Genomic DNA, 19964 nt, shown 5'->3' on the forward strand with positions numbered 1-19964 from the left:
CCCTGCCATAGATGATACATTAAATCCCTGACATCTTTCTTTCCATGAATTTCCATAATGAGAGAGAACATTTAGGAAGGCAGATTTCAATATGTTGTAGAAAGCTACAATCTTCAGTAATCCCATACTAGAACAATGTGCTATGAGTAAAAAAGGAATTATAAATATGTGCATAGTTAGTAACACAAACACCCAACCACCTCAAGAGGTTAATTCTATTTATTAGGTCAGTGTTTCTCAGTATTAACAACTGGAGATGTGGACTTCAGTTCTGGAGTTGAAGTCCACATCTCTTCAGGTGGCCAAGATTGAGAAACACTGCCTTAAGTCAATAACAACAGCTGCACCCAACAATATATAAAAAAACTAAACTTTATTCTTTTCTTCACCTGTGATATGGAAGCTAAGAACAAAGCCTATGTAGAATGTGTAGTAATTAACCTTGATAATATAGTACATTAATTCAAGCTGTGCATTTTGTGTGTGATGTGCCAGTACTGAGAACTTATCACAAGTAAATGGGTCTCTAAGAGACAAGTGCTAATCTTTTTTTCATCTGACTCTAATTTGAATTCACAATTACAGGTAAATGTCCTTATAAAATAGTTGAAGTTCTATGAAAATTGTTGTGACATTGTACAGTCAGACAAGTTGTAGGAAAAGAAGTGGATAGCAATACAGCAGTAGTTATTCTATTTTGTGATGAAAAAAGCCGCCATATGCTTAAAATCCATTACAGCAGTACAAATATCTTATACATATTTAGTATGTTTCAGTTATTTTTGGAAAGCAATCTCCTTCCATTTGAACAATAATAAAACATGCAGTTGCTTTTTTCCAGACTTCTCTTAAGTTTTTCTCCATAATGAATTTGAAGAGTTTGTATAGCAAGAGGTTCTGAAATAAGTTGCTTTATATTATCTCCTTAAAGTGAATGTAAAATCCAGCAGAAAATTATTACAAAATGGCTTATAAAAAGAGTTATAAATATAATGTGTAATGCAGAATAATCTGCAAAGTTTTTTTCTTTCTAGGCTACGTATCTTGATTATCAAGAGTTTTTAATGAAGCTCTTAACACTTCATGAGGACAGCTGTGCTAGTTAGTTTCCTTACAGTAAATCTTTGGGAGTTGTAACCCCAACACATCTGAAGAATGCCAGGTTTGGGAAAGCTGCCTTAGGAAATGTCACCATTCATATATCTGAAATGAAGCTGCGTATTATAAAATTTGAGTGGATTTCAATTTCCTCATTTTATATTTGTCATCTCCACCAAGATATTGTCTTTTTGTGTTCAGTTTTTACAACATTATTTCACTTTAGTTCTTAAAGCCTGTTTTGTCTATTTTTACCAGATTTATATCTCATAAAAACAACTGTTATGAATTATTTTATCCATCCCTTTAATAATTCAGAGACATACACCTTGTTTGGAGAAAAGCTGAGTAATTCTTTGAATAGTAAATGTTCCATTTTTAAAAATTATAGGAGCTTGGAAAAAAACAGCAGTAAGCAGGCTTATTATAAGAATCTTCAGTTTGGGTTTGCTCAAACATTTTGTTAAATAATCTTATTGTAAACCAACAGTGTGCAATTTTTTCTCTTGAGGCTCTTATTCCCTTGGGCATAAGCTATGAAAGCAATGTGGAGTAGAACTCAAGGGAGAGGTACTTTTTCTAGACTGCCATCCTTTTTTATTGCCTTTCTGTCTTATCTTTTCTCTTCCTTTCCTTCTTGTTCCTGCTAGAAGCTTGAACAGAGAGCTAGTAGAGGTCTTCTGAAATTAGGCCAAAGTTGCCCACCCTGTCCTCCTTTTCTTATACTTAAGATGAACCATATTCTACAATAGTCCAGGTGCAGAAACAATCTTATCCCTTCTCAGACTATTTAACACTGTGAGCTTCAGGTTTTGGAAACTGTGTGCATTCCCAAAGCCTATCAAGTGGTAAGGAGAAACCACCCACCTATATTTCTACCAACAACTGAGAGTATACAGAAGTGAACTGAAGAAAACACAGAGTGATGTTCCATTCAGCTGAAGTTGTCACTTTGTACAATAACAATATCTGGATGAAGATAGTGTGATTGCATCATATGTTTAGTTTATGAAATACCCAGATTATTTGGCAGTTGAGCAGCCTAAAAGTGTGATAAATAAATAGATAAGCAAGCAAACAGTGTTCCATGTGCCTTTGGTGTCTAGTCATGCCGTCCTCATGACCACGGAGACGTCCTCGGACAAGCGCTGGCTCTTCGGCTTTGAAACTGAGATGAGCACTGGCCCCTAGAGTTGGAAACGACTAGCACGCATGTGCGGGGGAACCTTTACCTTTACCTTTTTAAGCAAGCAAACACTTTCCTTGGAAAGGGAAGGCTGGAGAGAGGTCAATAATGCATAGCATATCTGGGCTGAGTGATGGTTTCTTGAGGGGAGGATGCACCATTGTGTTTTGTAGCAATAATACCTCTCTCTCCAGGATGCATTCAACCTCCACAGATTCCTCTCACCTCCCTGAACTCCATCATCCAGGAAGGGCAGGAATCCCACAAGTTGGCTGAGCTGAGACTAAAGAACATTCTGTCTACTTTCTCAGGATCCACATGATCAAACTCATGCCAGATATCCAAGAGTTCATTTTACAAGCTTATCTGTTTTGGATGTGTCCAGCTAGTACCAAGTCCAAATGATTCTCGCTTCTCTCTTTGTATTTTATCTTCCAGATTTTGGGAAATCTACACCAGTCCCCTTAGAACAGGCATGTCAAACTGATGGCCTGTGGGCCGGATGTATCACGCTGAAACTGCACCCACCCCATTGCCAGCAATGGAGAAAAAGTCCCAATACATCATGGGACGTCACATGACATTGCGAGTTCAACATGCCTGCCTTAGAAGGTCCTCTTTTCCACCTGTATCCAAAAAGGTCCAGGTCTCTTTAAAAATAGCTGCTGAATGGCAATCTGTGGATGCAATAACAGTGGAGAAATAACATTTTTCTGCTCTTATCACTAAGCTACAGACTCAGATATTGGCTCTTGTCAATGCTCTATTGGACTCACTCCTTGTTTTATACCAGAGGCTTAATTCCCCAGAGCTACTTGGAATGCCATGGAATTCCCTGGGTAAAATTTTTATTGCATTCTTTGACCAAGTGACAAAATTAGTGGATCAGAGGAATACTGTGGATATAATTTACTTGGACTTCAGTAAGGCATTTGATAAAGTAGATCACAACCTACTACTTGATAAGATAGAAAAATGTGGGTTAGACAGCATCACTACCAGATGGATTCGTAGCTGGCTGACAGGCCGTACTCAGGAAATTCAATTGTGAAAAAAGTAAGGTTCTACATTTAGGCAGGAAAAATCAAATGCACAGGCATAGTATAGGTGGTACCTCGCTCAATAATAGCAACTGTGAGAGAGATCTCGGAGTCCTAGTGGACAATCGCTTAAATATGAGCCAGCAGTGTGCTGCAGCTGCCAAAAAAGCCAACACAGTGCTAGGCTGCATTAACAGAGGGATAGAATCAAGATCACATGAAGTGTTTATACCACTTTACAAGGCCTGGGTAAGGCCACATGTGGAATACTGCATCCATTTTTGGTCACCATGATGTAAAAAAGATGTTGAGACTCTAGAAAGAGTACAGAGAAGAGCAACAAAGATGATTGGGGGACTGGAGACTAAAACTTATAGGAAACGGTTGCTGGAATTGGGTATGTGTAGTTTAATGAAGAGAAGGGTGAGGGGTGACATGATAGCAGTGTTCCAATATCTCAGGGGCTGCCACAAAGAAGAGGAAGTCAGGCTATTCTCCAAACCACCCGAACGCAGGACAAGAAGCAACGGATGGAAACTAGTCAAGGAGAGAAGCAACCTAGAACTAAGGAGAAACTTCCTGACAGTTAGAACAATTAACCAGTGGAACAACCTGCTTCCAGAAGCTGTGAATGCTCCAACACTGGAAGTTTTTAAGAAGAGACTGAACAACCATTTGTCTGAAATGGTGTAGGGTTTCCTGCCTGAGCAGTGGGTTGGACTAGGTGACCTCCAAGGTCCCTTCCAACTTTATTATTATTATTGTTGTTGTTGTTATTGTTGTTGTTATGATGATAATGGTTATTATTATTATTATTATTATTATTATTATTATTATTATATTGTTTAGATACAATTCCTTATGAGGTTAGTGCCAATTACATATTTTAGTAGGTGGCTAAGACCACAAAAGAACCATCAATTCAGACAATTTGCTAAATGTACTGTGGAAGCCAAGCAGTTCTGTTTAAATTTTGATTAATCAAATTGTTCTATTTTTTTTCCATTGATATCAGACAACTCTAAAATGATTAGGGAATAATCAGACAACTCTAAAGTGATCAGGGAATAATCTGACCATCCAAAGGACAGATGTTAATATTAGATTAACAAATCTTAGTTTCCAAATCTTAGTACCCATCACAACTACCTCAGGATTTAAAGAAAACAGCTCTAGTGTGCCATTCACCTATGACTTGGGACAGTTGTACACCTGTCATGGTCACCATAGTCATCTCCAAGCCCCTTCTGACAGATAAATTAAAATCTCTCAGAAGAATCAACTTTGGAAACTCCACCATGATATTTCCAGAAGCTCAGGCAAAGAAGCTGGCCTGCCACATGGCAGATAGTACATGAACAGCATCTCTACCTTGTCCCTAGAACCCAGCTTTTACAGTAAAGTCTCACATCCAGTTGCCTGCAGGATGATGCCCTCGAGGCTCGCAGGCTCTTCAGGATGACAGTACTCATCCATTTTCCAACCTTGACTCATAGTTGGTGCAAAAACTGAATCCCAAACCTTCTCACTTTTGAGCTAGGTAAGTAGTAGTATAGAAATATGTTGTTTTTGGTACTAGAGTGACTACAGTACATCTGGAGAGCAGGCAATAAAGTGTTACTGTTTCTTTATCTTGATTATAAAGATGTTTGTTCACCCACTATAAGATCTTCTGTTTCCCTAACCTGATTTTTGTTTCAGCTAAATAATTTAAGTGAATATAACATATGGAAATTGGCTGCTACAGCATTGTTACCAGCTGATGTTTGCCAAAATATTTTGGAAAGCAAAGCAAATAAAATAAGCTATGTAGCTTATTTGTTTTAATTTAGCAATGTGACAGGATTTATGATAATCTAAAGTGTTTTCCGTTCTACATTTTTTTTTCTGCATTGTTTGGATAAGTGGTTAAGACAATAGGCTAGATCCACACTTTATGATACTTACATTGATTTAAATGGATGTTAAGAAACCCTGTTATTATTTTTTTAAAAGTAATATTTAGAAGATTGAATATCTCATTTAGGTGACAGAAGGAATCACACTCCCATCACTGATGCAGTATCACTGGAAACATGGTACATAATTAATCTTTTCAAACAATAGAAAATTATGGTATGAATGATATGTCTTGTTTCAAATGTATTGCTATTCATATATTTTTTACCTTGCAAAATCATAGTTGGTTATCACTTTTTCTTGATAAGGGGAATATACTTGAAAAATTGCTTAGAATCTCAACAAAGAATGGAACTAAAAGTGCAAGTTGATTGAGTATATTTTACATTCTTAAAATACATTAGTTAGTGCAGTTAATGTGCTTTGTGTGTCTGTGTGTTTGTGCCTTCGAAAGACTTTTAATTTCTGCCAACTTCTTGAGCAAGTCCATGCAGTTTTCTTGACAACATTTTGCCAATGCTTTCTTTTTAGGACTCAGAGAGAGTGAGGGGCCAAAATCACCTAGCTGGCTTTCTGCCTAAAGCAAGACTAAAACTCAGTTTCCAAGTTTTTAGCGTGGTGTTTTAACTACTATAACAAACATGTGTTTTCTCATATTTAATAACTATTCCCTTCCATTAACATTAACAAGTGCAGTTTGGTGGTGAGTTTTGAAGTGAATCTACAAGCAACTTTCAAGACTGTACAGAGTTCTATGTAGATGTCTAATTACAGACAAGCCTCCCCCAACTTGATGCCCATCCAGCTAGGAATTCCGGGAGTTGAAATCTGAAATATTGACAAAACTATCCTAGTCATACAAAGGCAAGAAAATCTCTCTCTCTCTCTGTCTCTCTCTGTCTCTCTCTCTCTGTCTCTCTCTCTCTCTGTCTCCCTCTCTCTCTCTCTCTCTCTCTCTCTCCCTCTCCCTCTCCCTCTCCCTCTCTCCCTCTCCCTCTCCCTCTCCCTCTCCCTCTCTCTCTCTCTCTCTCCCTCTCCCCCTCTCCCTCCCCCTCTCCCTCTGTCCCTCCCTCTAATCTATTAACAGTCACTGGCTAACATGATTCCTGAGCAAACTTTTCACTGTCAATGTGACAGTGCTAAACATTTTATAATGTGTTCCTTTCACCTTGTATTCAGCTTTATCCTAATGTATTCTACCACCACCATTCTTGCTATTTTAGGACAAAGCATTCTATTCATTTTCATGCAAGTTTAGTCTTCATTTCAGCAGAATTTTTAATTCGCCATTTAACCTTCTTCTTTCTTATCTCTGTTGTCCCTGGCATTTCCATTAGGTTAAAGCAAGCACTGATAGTCTGACACTTGACATTATATCATTTAGGGAGAAGATATGAATGATACTACCAACTATATATTCTCAGTGACATTAAGACCAAAGGCATAGTCCAGTATCAAAGAAGAAGTGTTCTCAGAGGAAGCTGTTTATTGTTCTCCTTCCATAATAAGCAACTATTTTATATGGATTAGCTCTCCCATTTCCTTTGTTGACCTCCAGGCCACAGCAATTAACTAGAGTATTAATAAGGGAAAAGATAATGATGTGAAGATCGATGCCTGCATCCATATCAAGGTGATTTAAAACCAAATACAAGAGCTGTAAAGAAAATGATCGTGCCCCCAGTTGGATTAATAGCCCAAGATTGAGAAAGCTAAATCTCAAATGTTAAGTGCTTCAAAATTTATACGACATAGGATTTTAAAGTCCCCACTCTCAACAGGTGAATTAGTCTTTCAGAGCACTCTAAATGATCTAAAGTTTGGCATTTAACAAGAAAAGAAATGGAAACACACTCCAACATGAACTAAATTAAAATGAATCAGAAACTTTGGTTCTATACATTTGGGTGGGAAAAGAAACAGTAGATCCTTAAGCCATTATAGGTCTGAAATAACAAAGTAAAATTATGATAAATAAGCACTGGAACACTGAGCTGAGAAGAGGCATACCTTTTGCTCTAGCATTTCTCATAAGTCCAGGGACCATGAGAAAAATGTGCTGTTTCCCAGGGCTAAAATCATAGCAAGATGGAGCTCAAACTTCTGTCCTCACCATTAGCAAAGGGAGGGTCATGCAAATTCAGCAATGTGAATTTGGAGGTACTTGGGAGGAGAACTTAAAACAATGAGTTGCTTGTGAAAAGCTTGCAACTCCAAACCTTGCTTTTTTTCTTTTCCTTTACTAGTTGCTGTTCTGTTTTCTGTTTGCTTGCAGGGAATATATCTTTCCATCTTCTTTTTATTTATCTTTACTTCCTTTACTTCCTCTTAAGGAAAGAGAATGTTTTATGCATCTGATAACGTTACCTCTATCCAATTTTAAAAAACCTTTATAAATGTGTTAAGTTTTAAAGGTTCCACTTATCTTTGCTCCTTTCTCTTAGCCATTTCTCAATGGTCTCAATTTGTTGAACTGAGAATTCAACATGGCTTCAGTCTGTATGTCCCACCTGTCAAAATGGGAGAGAAAATCATGACTTTTCTACCAACAGAGACATTTCTGCTTTCCTTCTGTGCAATTTCAGCCCTCAGGCATCATGCTGAGTACCTGTCAAGTTAATAAATTGGCAATCTGTAAATTTTAGCCTTTTATATAGGCTAGAATGTATAGTACAATGTTTTGTATTGCTGAAACATTTTGTGGCAGTAACTGGTAGAATTTACTCTTGTCACATTCTGTGCTATAAAGAACATGTACATTTTTTCCAATATGTAAGCCCTGGAGTCTGCAATGTATTTCATAGTTGCAAGTTCACATAACTGTGAATTGCCAAGTAGCAAAAAAGTTGGTTTTTTATTATTCAAATTGTCCTAGGAATGTCCCAGACAAGGAAGCAAGTGGGCTGTCCTGAAAGAGTCTCATGGTTTTAAGAAGCCAAAGCATTTTCTCCCAATTTTCTTTTCCAGCTAAAGAAAGACATTTCAGCCTCTCCACAGCTATGTTGGAGGATTTGCCTTTCTGCGCTTCTGCAAGATGGATGGGGCGGGGGATGTTGGATTCCTGTTATTCCTAGTTGGCTGCATTTTTAATTCATCTACTGAAAATTTATTGCAGTTCCACAACTAAATGGGATTGCAGTGGACTTGAATTTTATTTCAGTCAGACAATTCATCCATGGTGATAGGAACACGACTTAGTTAACAACTGTATTGATAATTTATTAAATTTATATGTTTTCCCACAGCAATTTGTATTGGCTATGGATTGATATCCAATTCTTGGAATAGCTTGCCTCTCTAGTTGGAGGTGCTCCATCTTTGGAGGTTAGCAAAAATAGACTGGACAACCATTTGACCAGGATGATATAAGCCTATAAGGTCTTTTGTCTTGATCAGGGGATTGGAATAGAAGACCTCCAAGGTTCCTTCCAGCCCTATGTTCGGTGTTTGGGATGTTTATTTCCACAATCTTTACATTTTATTGTAAAACTACCATGGATCTTACTTTTCTCCATATAGAGATTATCTTGAAACTGCACTTGTGTTGTTCTGGGCATTTAGTACATGTTAATATTGCTGTCTGGCTTGTTTTAAGCAAGATTCATTGTCTGTTTTTCATTTTCTGTTGTGATTTTACTGGATTATTTTACTGCTGATTTAAATTGCACATCAGTTTATAGCCTCAGGTAGGAAAGCACTTCTTAAGTAAGAAATAGTAAAGACAAGTGCAAAACAGGCAATATTTAAAGGTAATGATTTATTTTTACTGATTTTTTAAAAAAATAAGAGAACAATGTACTTTTTGGAAGAGTTATCAGTTTAAATGACCCATAGTAAATGCAGACTTTAAGACATACAGAGAAGTCCAAAATAACACCATAGAGAATGCAAACACTGGCACTGCTCTGAAGGATCAGGAATTGTAGATCAATATCATGGTGGCAGGGAAAGAAACAAGTATGTCTTTATTACAAAATCAAAAGATGAACAGAAATTGGAAGGATAGGAAAGTAGATATGCTCTCCTGTCATAGTTTCTATGGAAACCAGTTTAATTGGGTTTCCTGTGCCTGTGCTTCTTGGAGATGTAGATTTTATATCTAAAAGTGAATTACAATTTTAAAAGTTGTGTTCAGACAAAAAACAGGGAACTAGGTCAAAGTTGCAGACATTATTACAGAGTTGTAATAATTCTGAATGCAAAGTGTGGTCAGGGGCCATGCACATCTTAGCAGTAGTCTTTTTGTGTTCCCCAAGCTTCCATGTTGGAATAGGCTCCTGTACTGGCAAATTTTCTATGTTAGGAGAAGATTTTAAGTGAAATGGATTAAGTCTCACAGAGACTGAAATAATCCATTTCATTGTTAGGGAAAAAGCACAGCTTCTCAAAACTGTGGAATCTGTTTCCCAACATACTGTGCAAATCCCAAAGAAGCTCTCAATCTACCAGAAGCTGTACATCCATGCATCAATTGAATAGAAACCTGCTAGAAATTGGGAAGGTGCATTTGTTTCAAGCATAAATGTTCTAGAAGGAAAGCTTCTAATGTGATAAAAAGTGTAAATGGAGAAAATGGAGGTGTTACAGCTTTGTTCAGAATACAGAATAATAGAGTTGGAAGGGACCTTGGAGGTCTTCTAGTCCAACCCCCTGCTCAAGCAGGGAGACCCTATACCATTTCGGACAAATGGTTGTCCACTCTCTTCTTAAAGCCTCCAATGATGAAGCACCCAAAACATCTGAAGACAAGCTCTTCCAAAGGTTAATTGTTATCACTGTTAGGAAGTTTCTCCTTAGTTGTAGGTTCCCTGATTAGTTTCTATCCATTGTTTCTTGTCTTGCCTTTTGGTGCTTTGACCTCCTCTTCTTTGTGGCAGCCCCCCACATATTTGAAATTAATTAATTCCAATATTTCAATTAATTCTGTGCATAAATCTGCTTTAATTTTTTTATTCCCCCTGAGAAAGAAGCTTTCTATTATTAGGATAATGAGACTTTCTTTCTTATTTCTCTTGATATATTTGAGCTTATCTATTTGTTTGAAATAGAGGACAGTACTAAAATACAGTTGTTTTCTGCACAGTCTTCCTAAACTGAAAAATGAGTTTCCTCATGGTTTGCTTGTTCCTTCCCTGGGATTCCACAGAAGTGTGCAAACCGGATCATAGGAGAGATGATTGTTTATGATAAACATATATACAGGCACACCTTGGCTATGCTGCTTGCAGATAAGTGCAAGGATCACACTTCACCTATGATAATTTAACATAATTTTCCTTTTTCTTAAAAGAATTTTTGAAAGTCAATTCTCTTTCATCAAATAGAAAAATGTTCAAAAAAATGTAAGAAAAATGGTCTTCAAGATACTGATAAACCATAAGGTGAGAGCAGCTGTTCCCTTTTTACAGTTTTTCACTTTTAGGGACAGGTCAGGAGTAGTGATGTCATGGATTCCCCCCACCCCAACTAAGTGGGCCTGTGCCTTCTGGGAAGTGGTTTTATAGGGAAGGGAGAAATTTTCTGGTATTAAACCTAAAAGAAACTAATTGTATCACCACTTTTAAGGAATTTATTAGTGCATTTTAGTGGCATGATTTATGAAGGCTCTGAAAAACTAGAAAACAGATGTTCAAAGCTTCTAAATGGAAATATACAGTACATCTGTATTCTTCTGTGCTCTTATATACTTTGGGTGACAACCATCCCAGTCAGGTGGAGGGCTCAAGCACAGAATTAGCCTGGACTCATAGCATAAACACAAGAGGGCAAGGTCTCTCTCTCACACACACACAGTGCCCCAATGCCTCTGAGCCTTATCTAATCTTTCGCAGGTGAAAGCTGCCAGATGAGATTCCAGGGAAATGGACATAGAATAAAGTAGCTGTTTTGAACTCTACATGTGTGGGCTTGATTGTTTGCACTTGACATACATTCTGAAAGAAAAATATGGAAAGATACTTAGTCAGTTTATTATTATTTTTTGCATGAAAGAGAAAAAAGGAAAAATATGTTGGACAAACGTTTATGCAGGGGCTGTTCATCTGTAAATTCTTTACCCTTCATTAAGCATTCTGAGCTTAAAGACAAATCCCTCTCTCCTCTAATTCTAATCCAAATTCTATATTTTATGGATTTAGGTAGCAATTTTGTAACTTCTATGCTGAAGACTCAAGTAGCAGACTCTTCCTGTTCTTTTAAAGGAAAAAAAAAGCCCTGATGGAGATGATTAGAAAACTGTAGAACTGCTGCCTTTTCATGGACCACAAAGTTAGTTCTCCTGACACAATCTAAGGGGGAGGTTTGAGACTTTAATCACTGCAAAAGAGAGGTTTTATTAAGTGCAAATCAGCTTCTGACTAATCAACCAGCAGCAATTGAGGTCCTCAAGGTTTCCTCCTCAATCTAAATGGAGATTACTGAGACAGGAGAAACTCTTTCTATTTCTATTTAAATTACACTCTGCATCTAAGAAAGGGTCATTCATGAAAATGAGAGCTTGGACATTTAGAAAACAATAAGATTTCTGATTTCCATGGACATTTATGAAGTTTTATTTCTCTGTAGTTTATTTCTCTGTAGTCCAGCTAGTCCAATGCTTTTCTGACTTTTTATCTAATCTCTAGCCTAGCAGAAAACTCTCCAAGTTCATAAATATGCCAATAACTATGTCATCTGGAGATGATGGAAGTTAAAGTTCAGCCCTTCAGGATTGGGTGAGGTTGGGAACAGTTGATTTACAACACCAATAAATAAATGTGGCATGTAGAAGTCATTCTGAGCTTTGTTTCTAATCTCTTTCCTGAAGTCTTAGTCTACTATTTGGATTACAAGTAGCCTTCAGGCTACAATCCTGACTGAGACTGGAATTTCCATTGCTAAATGAACTGGTCATGATGCTTCAAGTGACCAGATAGCTTAGCAGCTACAGTTTCAATAGTTCCGGTTGTGGGGACTAGCCAAAAGTTACCCAAAGGATTTTTGTCTAAGGCAAATCTCCCGGTTTCTAGGGTGGTGCCTTAACCACTATACTAAACTGGCTCTCCCTACCTCAAAATGGTCTTTTCCTGGCAATTGTTTCTGGAAAATGTTCCATTGCCACACACACACAAAAAACAAAACCCAACACCTCACGTGCCTGGTTAGGAATCATTTGTGATCCTGGAGTCTCAGTTTGCCCATGACAATAAAGAGCTTACTTGGAAGGAATATATGGTACTATTTTATGCTTCTTTTCTTCTTGCAGGAACAAGCCTCTGCAGAAAGGAAAATACAAGAGCAAGAAAATAAATGTTTGTCATCTCCTCAGAAGTGAGCGGGAGGGTGGGCACAGTGTTGATCTAAGGGTGAGGCATTTACCTTCCTAAAGCTCCACCCACTGGAGAGCTGAATTCAACCTTGACTGGATTTTCCAAAATGCATCAAAGCATCTAGGTAATGTTTGCACAGTTAGTCCTTGTTTCATGACCACCATTGGAACTAAAGTGGTCACTAAGTGAAACCACAACTGTGTTTATCATCTTATTTCAACTTTCCTTTACTTTACAGCTTCCGCTTTAGCTGCATTGGTGAAAGTCAGATGCAAAGAAATCTTTAATGATATGCGGGCAGCTTCCAGAAAGGCTGGTGAATGGAATATTTTGAAAGTAGTTCTGCCATTCAAAGCATGGTTTATAGATCAATTGTCTATTCACTCATTTATATTACTCATTCAGATAAATTCCCTGGCATATTTTATTCAGGATGGAATTACTCATGATAATATTTATGGCCTGAAAATGTAATGAGAAGGATGATGATGATGACGACGACGATGATAATGATAATAATAACAACAACTTTATTGTCATTTTGAATGTATACCAATCAACATACATCAAAATGAAATTTCGTTGCATACCACTCTCAAAGGATCACTACCTCCAATATACACTCCTTGTTCATGGCTAGCTCAAGTTTCAGATCATCCATTTTAGTCTCTAGGGAGCAAACGATGACAAACAGGACAGATGGAAACAGAGCTCCATGTGGATTAGCCCTCAGATTAGCTTGTATTCCTGCACATCATTCTGTCTCTTCCACCTTTTCCTTAAAGGGGCCTCACTCCTTTTCGCCCCTGGAGCATGCTGCCATCACCTCCAACTCCTCCAAAAGCCTCTCTCTTCCTCTGGAGCTGCTGACAGCTTCATCCAGTTAATTTGCTCCATAAGCCCCAGGACATCTCCTCCTCTGCCTTCTTTGGAAACAGCCCTGATTTGCAAAGAAAATGTCAGATCTTGCTGCCGGCAGAACAATTTCAAACAGTGCAAATGACTTTTAACAGTCTCACCAACAGTTCCAAAACAGCTAAAAACTCGCCATGCCAGCAAAGATTGTTGGTCATATGTTAGCTTAGTCCCACTACATTGCTCAAACACATTAAAACCTTCCCAATCATGTGCCCTATATTCCTTATATCCCTCCAAAAACTTTTCACTTTCGAGAGCCAATGCAACCACAGCCGATCCAGGCCACCATCTTAACTAAGGAGGAGGAGGAGTTCAAGAAAGAGTTGAGGGATATTTGAGCTTAGTTGTTTTCTGGTAGATGTTTTATTATCTATACTAGGTAATACCATCAGTGCTGGTCTACAATGATAACTCCAGTTTAAATAACTGCAGTGAGAAACATGATGGATAATATTATAGTCAAGGCCATCTTCACATCTCATCAAAATGTGAAGTAAGGGCTTTAAAAAGGACCATCACAGATTAAGTTGTTATAGCACAGAAGTGTCCCACTTCCAAAGCCAGGGTCAACAGTGTCTGCAGGGGGGAGCAACTGGGTGGGGAGGCAAAAATAGTTTTGTGTCAGTGCAGTTCAAGCTTCTCCTCTGTTGTATGTGCATTTATATGCTACATGCACATATAAAAGGATGGCATTTGGATCACAACAGTTCACTAATGTTTTCAGCATTTTCACAAAAATGGTGGATCCCATGTACATGTTAGACTAGAACACCAATGTTCCCTGTCTTGTCAAGCTATGGCTTAAGGACAGGCAATGAAATACCTGCTTCAGAAATGAGATAAATTTCACACACACACACACACACACACACACACACACACACACACACTTCAGACTGACAGTAGAATTGGGCTTTCTTTATTCTTCTTTATTCTTACCTGTATTATCTAACAGTATCTGTATAAATAAAGATTCCTTTTGGATCATCACATTCTTTACATTAACCTTAATTGGCTAGGCTGGATGAATTTCTTAAACAAGATGAGAAATAGCCATTCCTAAACTGTGAGCCTTTTTGTTTGAATGGAACAATTTTAATTTAATTTTATTTTTTAAAACACACACACACACATATGCACTAGGCAATGTATATACCACAATTATTCTTATAAGGCTGTATTAATGAAGATGAATAATTCATGAATTCAAAAAGTCATTTCTTTTTCATCTGAGACAGTTTATTTGATCAAGACAACTAAGCAAAGATCAGACAAATAAGTATCTGTCAGGAACACTTTATGTATTGGGGATTTTGTCTTGGAGCAATCTGTTCATGCACCCTGAAAATCCAATTTGCAATATTTTCCTTGAAATATATGTAAAAATAAGTTTGTACATAAATGGAATTAAAATGTTTAGTTGGCCAGTGCATGCTATGGGCTACATGTCTATTCCTTAAGAGGGGTTCCAAGTAATGAATACATTGGACAAGAAAATCGATGTCTATTATTATTATTATTATTATTATTATTATTATTATTATTATTATTATTATTATTATTATTATTATTATTATTATTATTCAATGGTGAAAAAAGTAAGGTTCTACATTTAGGCAGGAAAAATCAAATGCACAGGTATAGTATAGGTGGTACCTTTCTCAATAGTAATAACTGTGAGAGGGATCTCAGAGTCCTAGTAGACAATCACTTCAATATGAGCCAGCAGTGTGCTGCAGCTGCCAAAAAAGCCAACACAGTGTTAGGCTGCATTAACAGAGGGATAGAATTGAGCTTCCGGGTGGCGCTTCAGTGTCGTGGACAGTCGGGATCGACTGCCAACCTTCCGATTTTGTGAAAGCCGTGGAGCAGCCGACGATCAGCTGTTCCGCAGCTTAAAAACCCTTCCCCTCGGGTGAAGAGGGGAAGGGGAGTCTCTGGGTAGGGGTAGAGCTTCCCTAGAGCCCCAGAATATACATTCTGGGGCTTGAAGGGTGAGAGCTCCCCCGAAGCCCGGAAACACTCCAGATCGGAGGATTTTTCTGCTTTTAAGCAGAACAAGACGCTGAATCCACTCCTGCTGGATTTGGTTGTTTTTGGAGTAATTGATGCAGGCGGAGCGGATGCGAGAGCATTATAAACAGCATGTATAAGACTTTAACTCTGGATCTTTAACTTTTTTTCTGTTTCAACGATCATTTTAAAAAGGACAGAAAGATGGTGCCTGAGTGATTCTTTGTAACAAGCATTGAAAGTGTCTTTTTTCTCTCTCTCTCAAAGTGAAAGTGATTGTTTGGATATTGAGGAGGAATATTTAAAGTGGATTTTCAGAACTTTAAGATTTTGTTAAATTTTGGAGCTGTTTAAAAGTGACTATAAGACTTGGATATTTAACATTTAAACTACAACTGCAAGTGGGGCGGAAAAGTGAAAGTGTGTAAAGAAAGTTAATTAGGTGCTAAAATGGCTTCCAAACTGCCTAGAATTCCTGTTTCTAAAAGTCCAGGGGCATCACCTTTTCAGCAATTTGGAATTCAATCTTTGGTGTTACCTGCTGTAGCTGATGCACCTCCACTGACTTTAAAAGACTTACAAGATTTTTTAAAAGATGCTTTAAAACTTCAGTCTGAAAAAATATCTGAGTAGGTGGCAGAACTTGCTGATGTGTTCTGTCCCGTAGGCCGCAGATGAGCCGGTCTCGTAGTTGCTCCTCTAAATTTGAAAACTTGCATAGGTGTGCAGCCTGCCTTAGGCCCACAATGAACTCCGATGCTGACTCCCCGGGAAGCTGTACTCTTTGGTCAAACTTGAACCGCCAAACCATCTCAGACATCTTGGGCTAGAAGTGCCCAGTTAGCCTCTTTTTGAGATCTGTGTAAGAGACTGCTTCGATTGGTGTTGGCGTGAAAAGGTTCTCAGCTAAATCAAAGGTAGCAGGGCCGCACACGCAGATTAGCATTGCGGCCTTCAGTCCTTCTTCCACGATCTAATTGGCTCTAAGGTAGTTTTCTACTTGCAAAAGATATGATGGCCATTCGTCCAGGTGTTTCAAGTCAAATTCTCTCAACTTGCCAACCTTCGGCATTCTTTCTTCCTGGTTCCTGCGTTCTCCGGATCCTGCTTCAGGCTCAGGGAATGAGTCCACTGAGCACAAGGTCGCTAGCGTAGCTTCCTAGCCAAACTTGAAGGGGGGGAAATGCCTCTTCCCTCTGGTGTGTGCTGCCTTTCCCTTGTAGACTTCAGCTCTTTATTCAGTGAAGCGGAATCCCACCTTCGTCGCCACTGTTAAATAGCGGGTTCTTTGGTGCAGGAATGAAGATGCAAAGCTGAGTACAGGATAACTCATTGTTTATTTTGTGCTGGAATTGTACTGGGCAAAATGTCTGCAACTAGCCACAATATATAGTCTAGCCCCTAGGTGGCAGCCAATAGGCTTGAATCAACTATTGCCACCTGAAGATAGCCAATTGCAGTGCAGGAGACTTGTAGTCTGGGTTGCTGGAGAGCCATTAGCTGCTCCAGCAACCCTTGTGGTGTTTTACAAGAGCCCAGTACATAACACCACCTACAGGTTAACTAGAGTTTAAGTTTTGGAGAACATCCCAGGTTTTTTCTTTGGTAAACTTCTCACCTCCAATTCTATTTATTCATGATGTTGGAATAGCAGCTGCCTTTTAAAACTTTCTGTACATGTTGTGCCTGTGATTACAGTCATTATGACTGGAAATGCCTACATCTTTCACCACTAGTTGCTACAAGGAAGGTTATTGCAGTGTTCAGTCTTCCCATATTTGCCAGAGTAGGTGTTTTAATGATAACAGCAACATTTAATTATTCCCAAATGGTTCCAGTACCCCTCAGCTATGCTTCAAATACACAGTGCTAAAACAGGCAGCCTTCTTTCTTGAACTACATATTTAAAACTATGGGGTATTCGGTTCAGAATGCTTTTTATAAACTTAACCATTTCAAACAATGGGAGACTGCTTCCCACACGTAAGTCTAATTTTACAAAGTTGCATTTTAATCGCAAATTACTTCTCTCAGGAGATTCAAGATAAGTTATATATATATATATGTTTTCTGAAAACAAAAGGAATGTGGGTTAGAATAGGGCAATTTTCATCTCCCACAACAAGTTTTAACAACAAAGACTGCAGTTATTCACATGGGAATGTCTAGGAATACATAGTCTGCACATTGTACACATTTTACACACTTTGCTAGAGAGATGTTTCCTGAGGCTCCATCACAGATCCAAAAGGTTGGAAGACTAAACCTTTTGTCCTGGTGAACAACCCAGATTGGATCCTGCAACATTATCCTGCAACAATATACATACAGTATATTTGCCTTCATTCATGTCTAGGAATAGCCATGTCATGATTATATACTATAGCAGTATCCAGCCAACTTGGTCAGAAGTTAAGAAACCTAAGTGGGCATTGTATGGAAGTCTAGCAAGAAATCCCACAGCTGTAGGCTAGACTGGAAAATTAATAAGACATTCTGGAAGAGGGCAGTGGCAAACAATTTTTTTAAAAAAATGACATGAAGAGGTCAATGAAGTCACTAGGAGTCAAACTCACCTCGAGGAGGACTTATATTTAACTATATCACTGGTAGCATTTCCCCTGGCAGGAAACTACCAAATAGGTTCCTTTGGATTATCCAGTTCTAAACTCTCCATTCCCTGTATATTGTAACCCCTAGCTCAGCTAATTTTTACTTGGAGGGAGATTGCCCAGTTTCACTGACAAGAAAATTGAACTGTCTCATTTATCAGAACCATGACATAGAAGATGTTTATTCCAAATCCAGATGTTTATTAAAAATTAAGCATATTTCTAAAGAGATTTTTGCAACCTTACAGTATGTTGAGCCCAAGAGATAAATTCTGAACTGTGCCATGTTCCATTTTTTTGCTGTTAGTTACAGTGAGTAGCTCCCTAAAATTTGTGGAGAAAAAGACTTACTAAGATAAGGCAGCAGATTTATCTGAGCTCTAAAGGTATTGGCTCAGTTGAGAGATGAGACGATTGATTTTCTTTTTCCTAAGGATTGGTCCTGTTAGTCTTTTGCAGCAAAGCCAACAAGGACCTTTTCTGGCATAGAGGTCCAAAGCTAGCTGGAATAAATAAAAATAAGATATATATAGTGGTGAAATGATGAAAGCAAGACCTTTTGATACTTGTATCCCGATACAAGTATGCAGGTCACAGGATTTGCATTATGATGTTATTATGTTCCATCACCCCTTCCCCTCTTTGTCCCGGGGCACCTATACTTTATGATACTTTATAGATAAACCAGTTGCATATTGCCTACTATGTTTTTCTGAGATGCATTCTATATCATCAGTTGCACAGAACAGTGGCCTGAAAAACTGCATAGGCACCAAGAAAGAAAAAGGGAAAGTGCTTAAAAACAGAACTGTAAAAATATTCAGGTTGGAGAATCAATTCAAATCATTTAAATTGACTTGGCCAGTCAGCTTTCCAGATAGAATCAGGAAATTGATTTGAATCACTGTACTGAATGGAACCCCTTCATGGATTACTGCCTTGTCGTGGTGAAGGGGCTTGCGTAATTCAATGAAGCTATGAGCTATGCCGTGCAGGGCCACCCAAGACGGACAGGTCATAGCTGAGAGTTCTGACAAAACGTGATCCACTGGAGAAGGAAATAGCAAACCACTCCAGTATCTTTGCCATGAAAACCCTATGGACAGTACCAAAAGGCAAAACGATATGACGCTGGAAGATGAGCCCCTCAGGTCGGAAGGCGTCCAATATGCTACTGGGGAAGAGCAGAGGGCTAGTACTAGTAGCGCCAGAAAGAATGAAGCGACTGGGCCAAAGCCGAAAGGACGCTCAGCTGTGGATATGTCTGGTGGTGAAAGGAAAGTCCAATGCTGTAAAGATTTTTTCTCCATAGGAACCTGGAATGTAAGATCCATGAATCAAGGAAAGCTGGACGTGGTCAAACAAGAGATGACAAGACTGAACATCGACATCTTAGGTATCAGCGAACTAAAATGGACAGGAATGGGTGAATTTAATTCAGATGACCATCAGGTATACTACTGTGGGCAAGAATCCCTCAGAAGAAATGGAGTAGCCTTCATAGTCAATAAAAGAGTAGGAAAATCAATACTGGGATACAATCCTCAAAATGACAGAATGATCTCAGTTCGAATCCAAGGCAAACCATTCAATATCACAGTAGTCCAAGTCTATGCCCCAACCACCAGTGCTGAAGAGGATGAAATTGACCGGTTCTATGAAGCCCTACAGCACCTTATAGAACTAACACCCAAAAATGATGTCCTTATCATCATGGGGGATTGGAATGCTAAAGTAGGAAGCCAAAAGATAACTGGAATAACAGGCAAGTTTGGCCTTGGAGTACAAAATGAAGCAGGGCACAGGCTGATAGAATTTTGTCAAGAGAATACGATGGTCATAGCAAACACTCTTTTCCAACAACCCAAGAGACGGCTCTACACATGGACAT

At 38.5% G+C, this 19964-nt stretch overlaps 1 protein-coding gene across 1 annotated transcript in view; it reads left to right on the forward strand.

Annotated features, from left to right (window-relative positions):
- The window catches only part of LOC310634979 (endogenous retrovirus group 3 member 1 Env polyprotein-like), a gene marked incomplete at both ends in the record, with an annotated part of 31596 nt that extends 18779 nt beyond the window's left edge, over positions 1-12817 (forward strand). The window contains 2 exons of the mRNA XM_083353516.1: positions 12467-12531; positions 12769-12817. Coding sequence (XP_083209642.1) covers positions 12467-12531; positions 12769-12817 — 114 coding nt within the window. The remainder of the gene's footprint in view (positions 1-12466; positions 12532-12768) is intronic.
- Positions 12818-19964: the final 7147 nt, after the last annotated feature.

This window comes from Vipera ursinii (genome assembly GCF_947247035.1).
Source record: "Vipera ursinii genome assembly, chromosome: 2".
NCBI classification, from domain to species: domain Eukaryota; kingdom Metazoa; phylum Chordata; class Lepidosauria; order Squamata; family Viperidae; genus Vipera; species Vipera ursinii.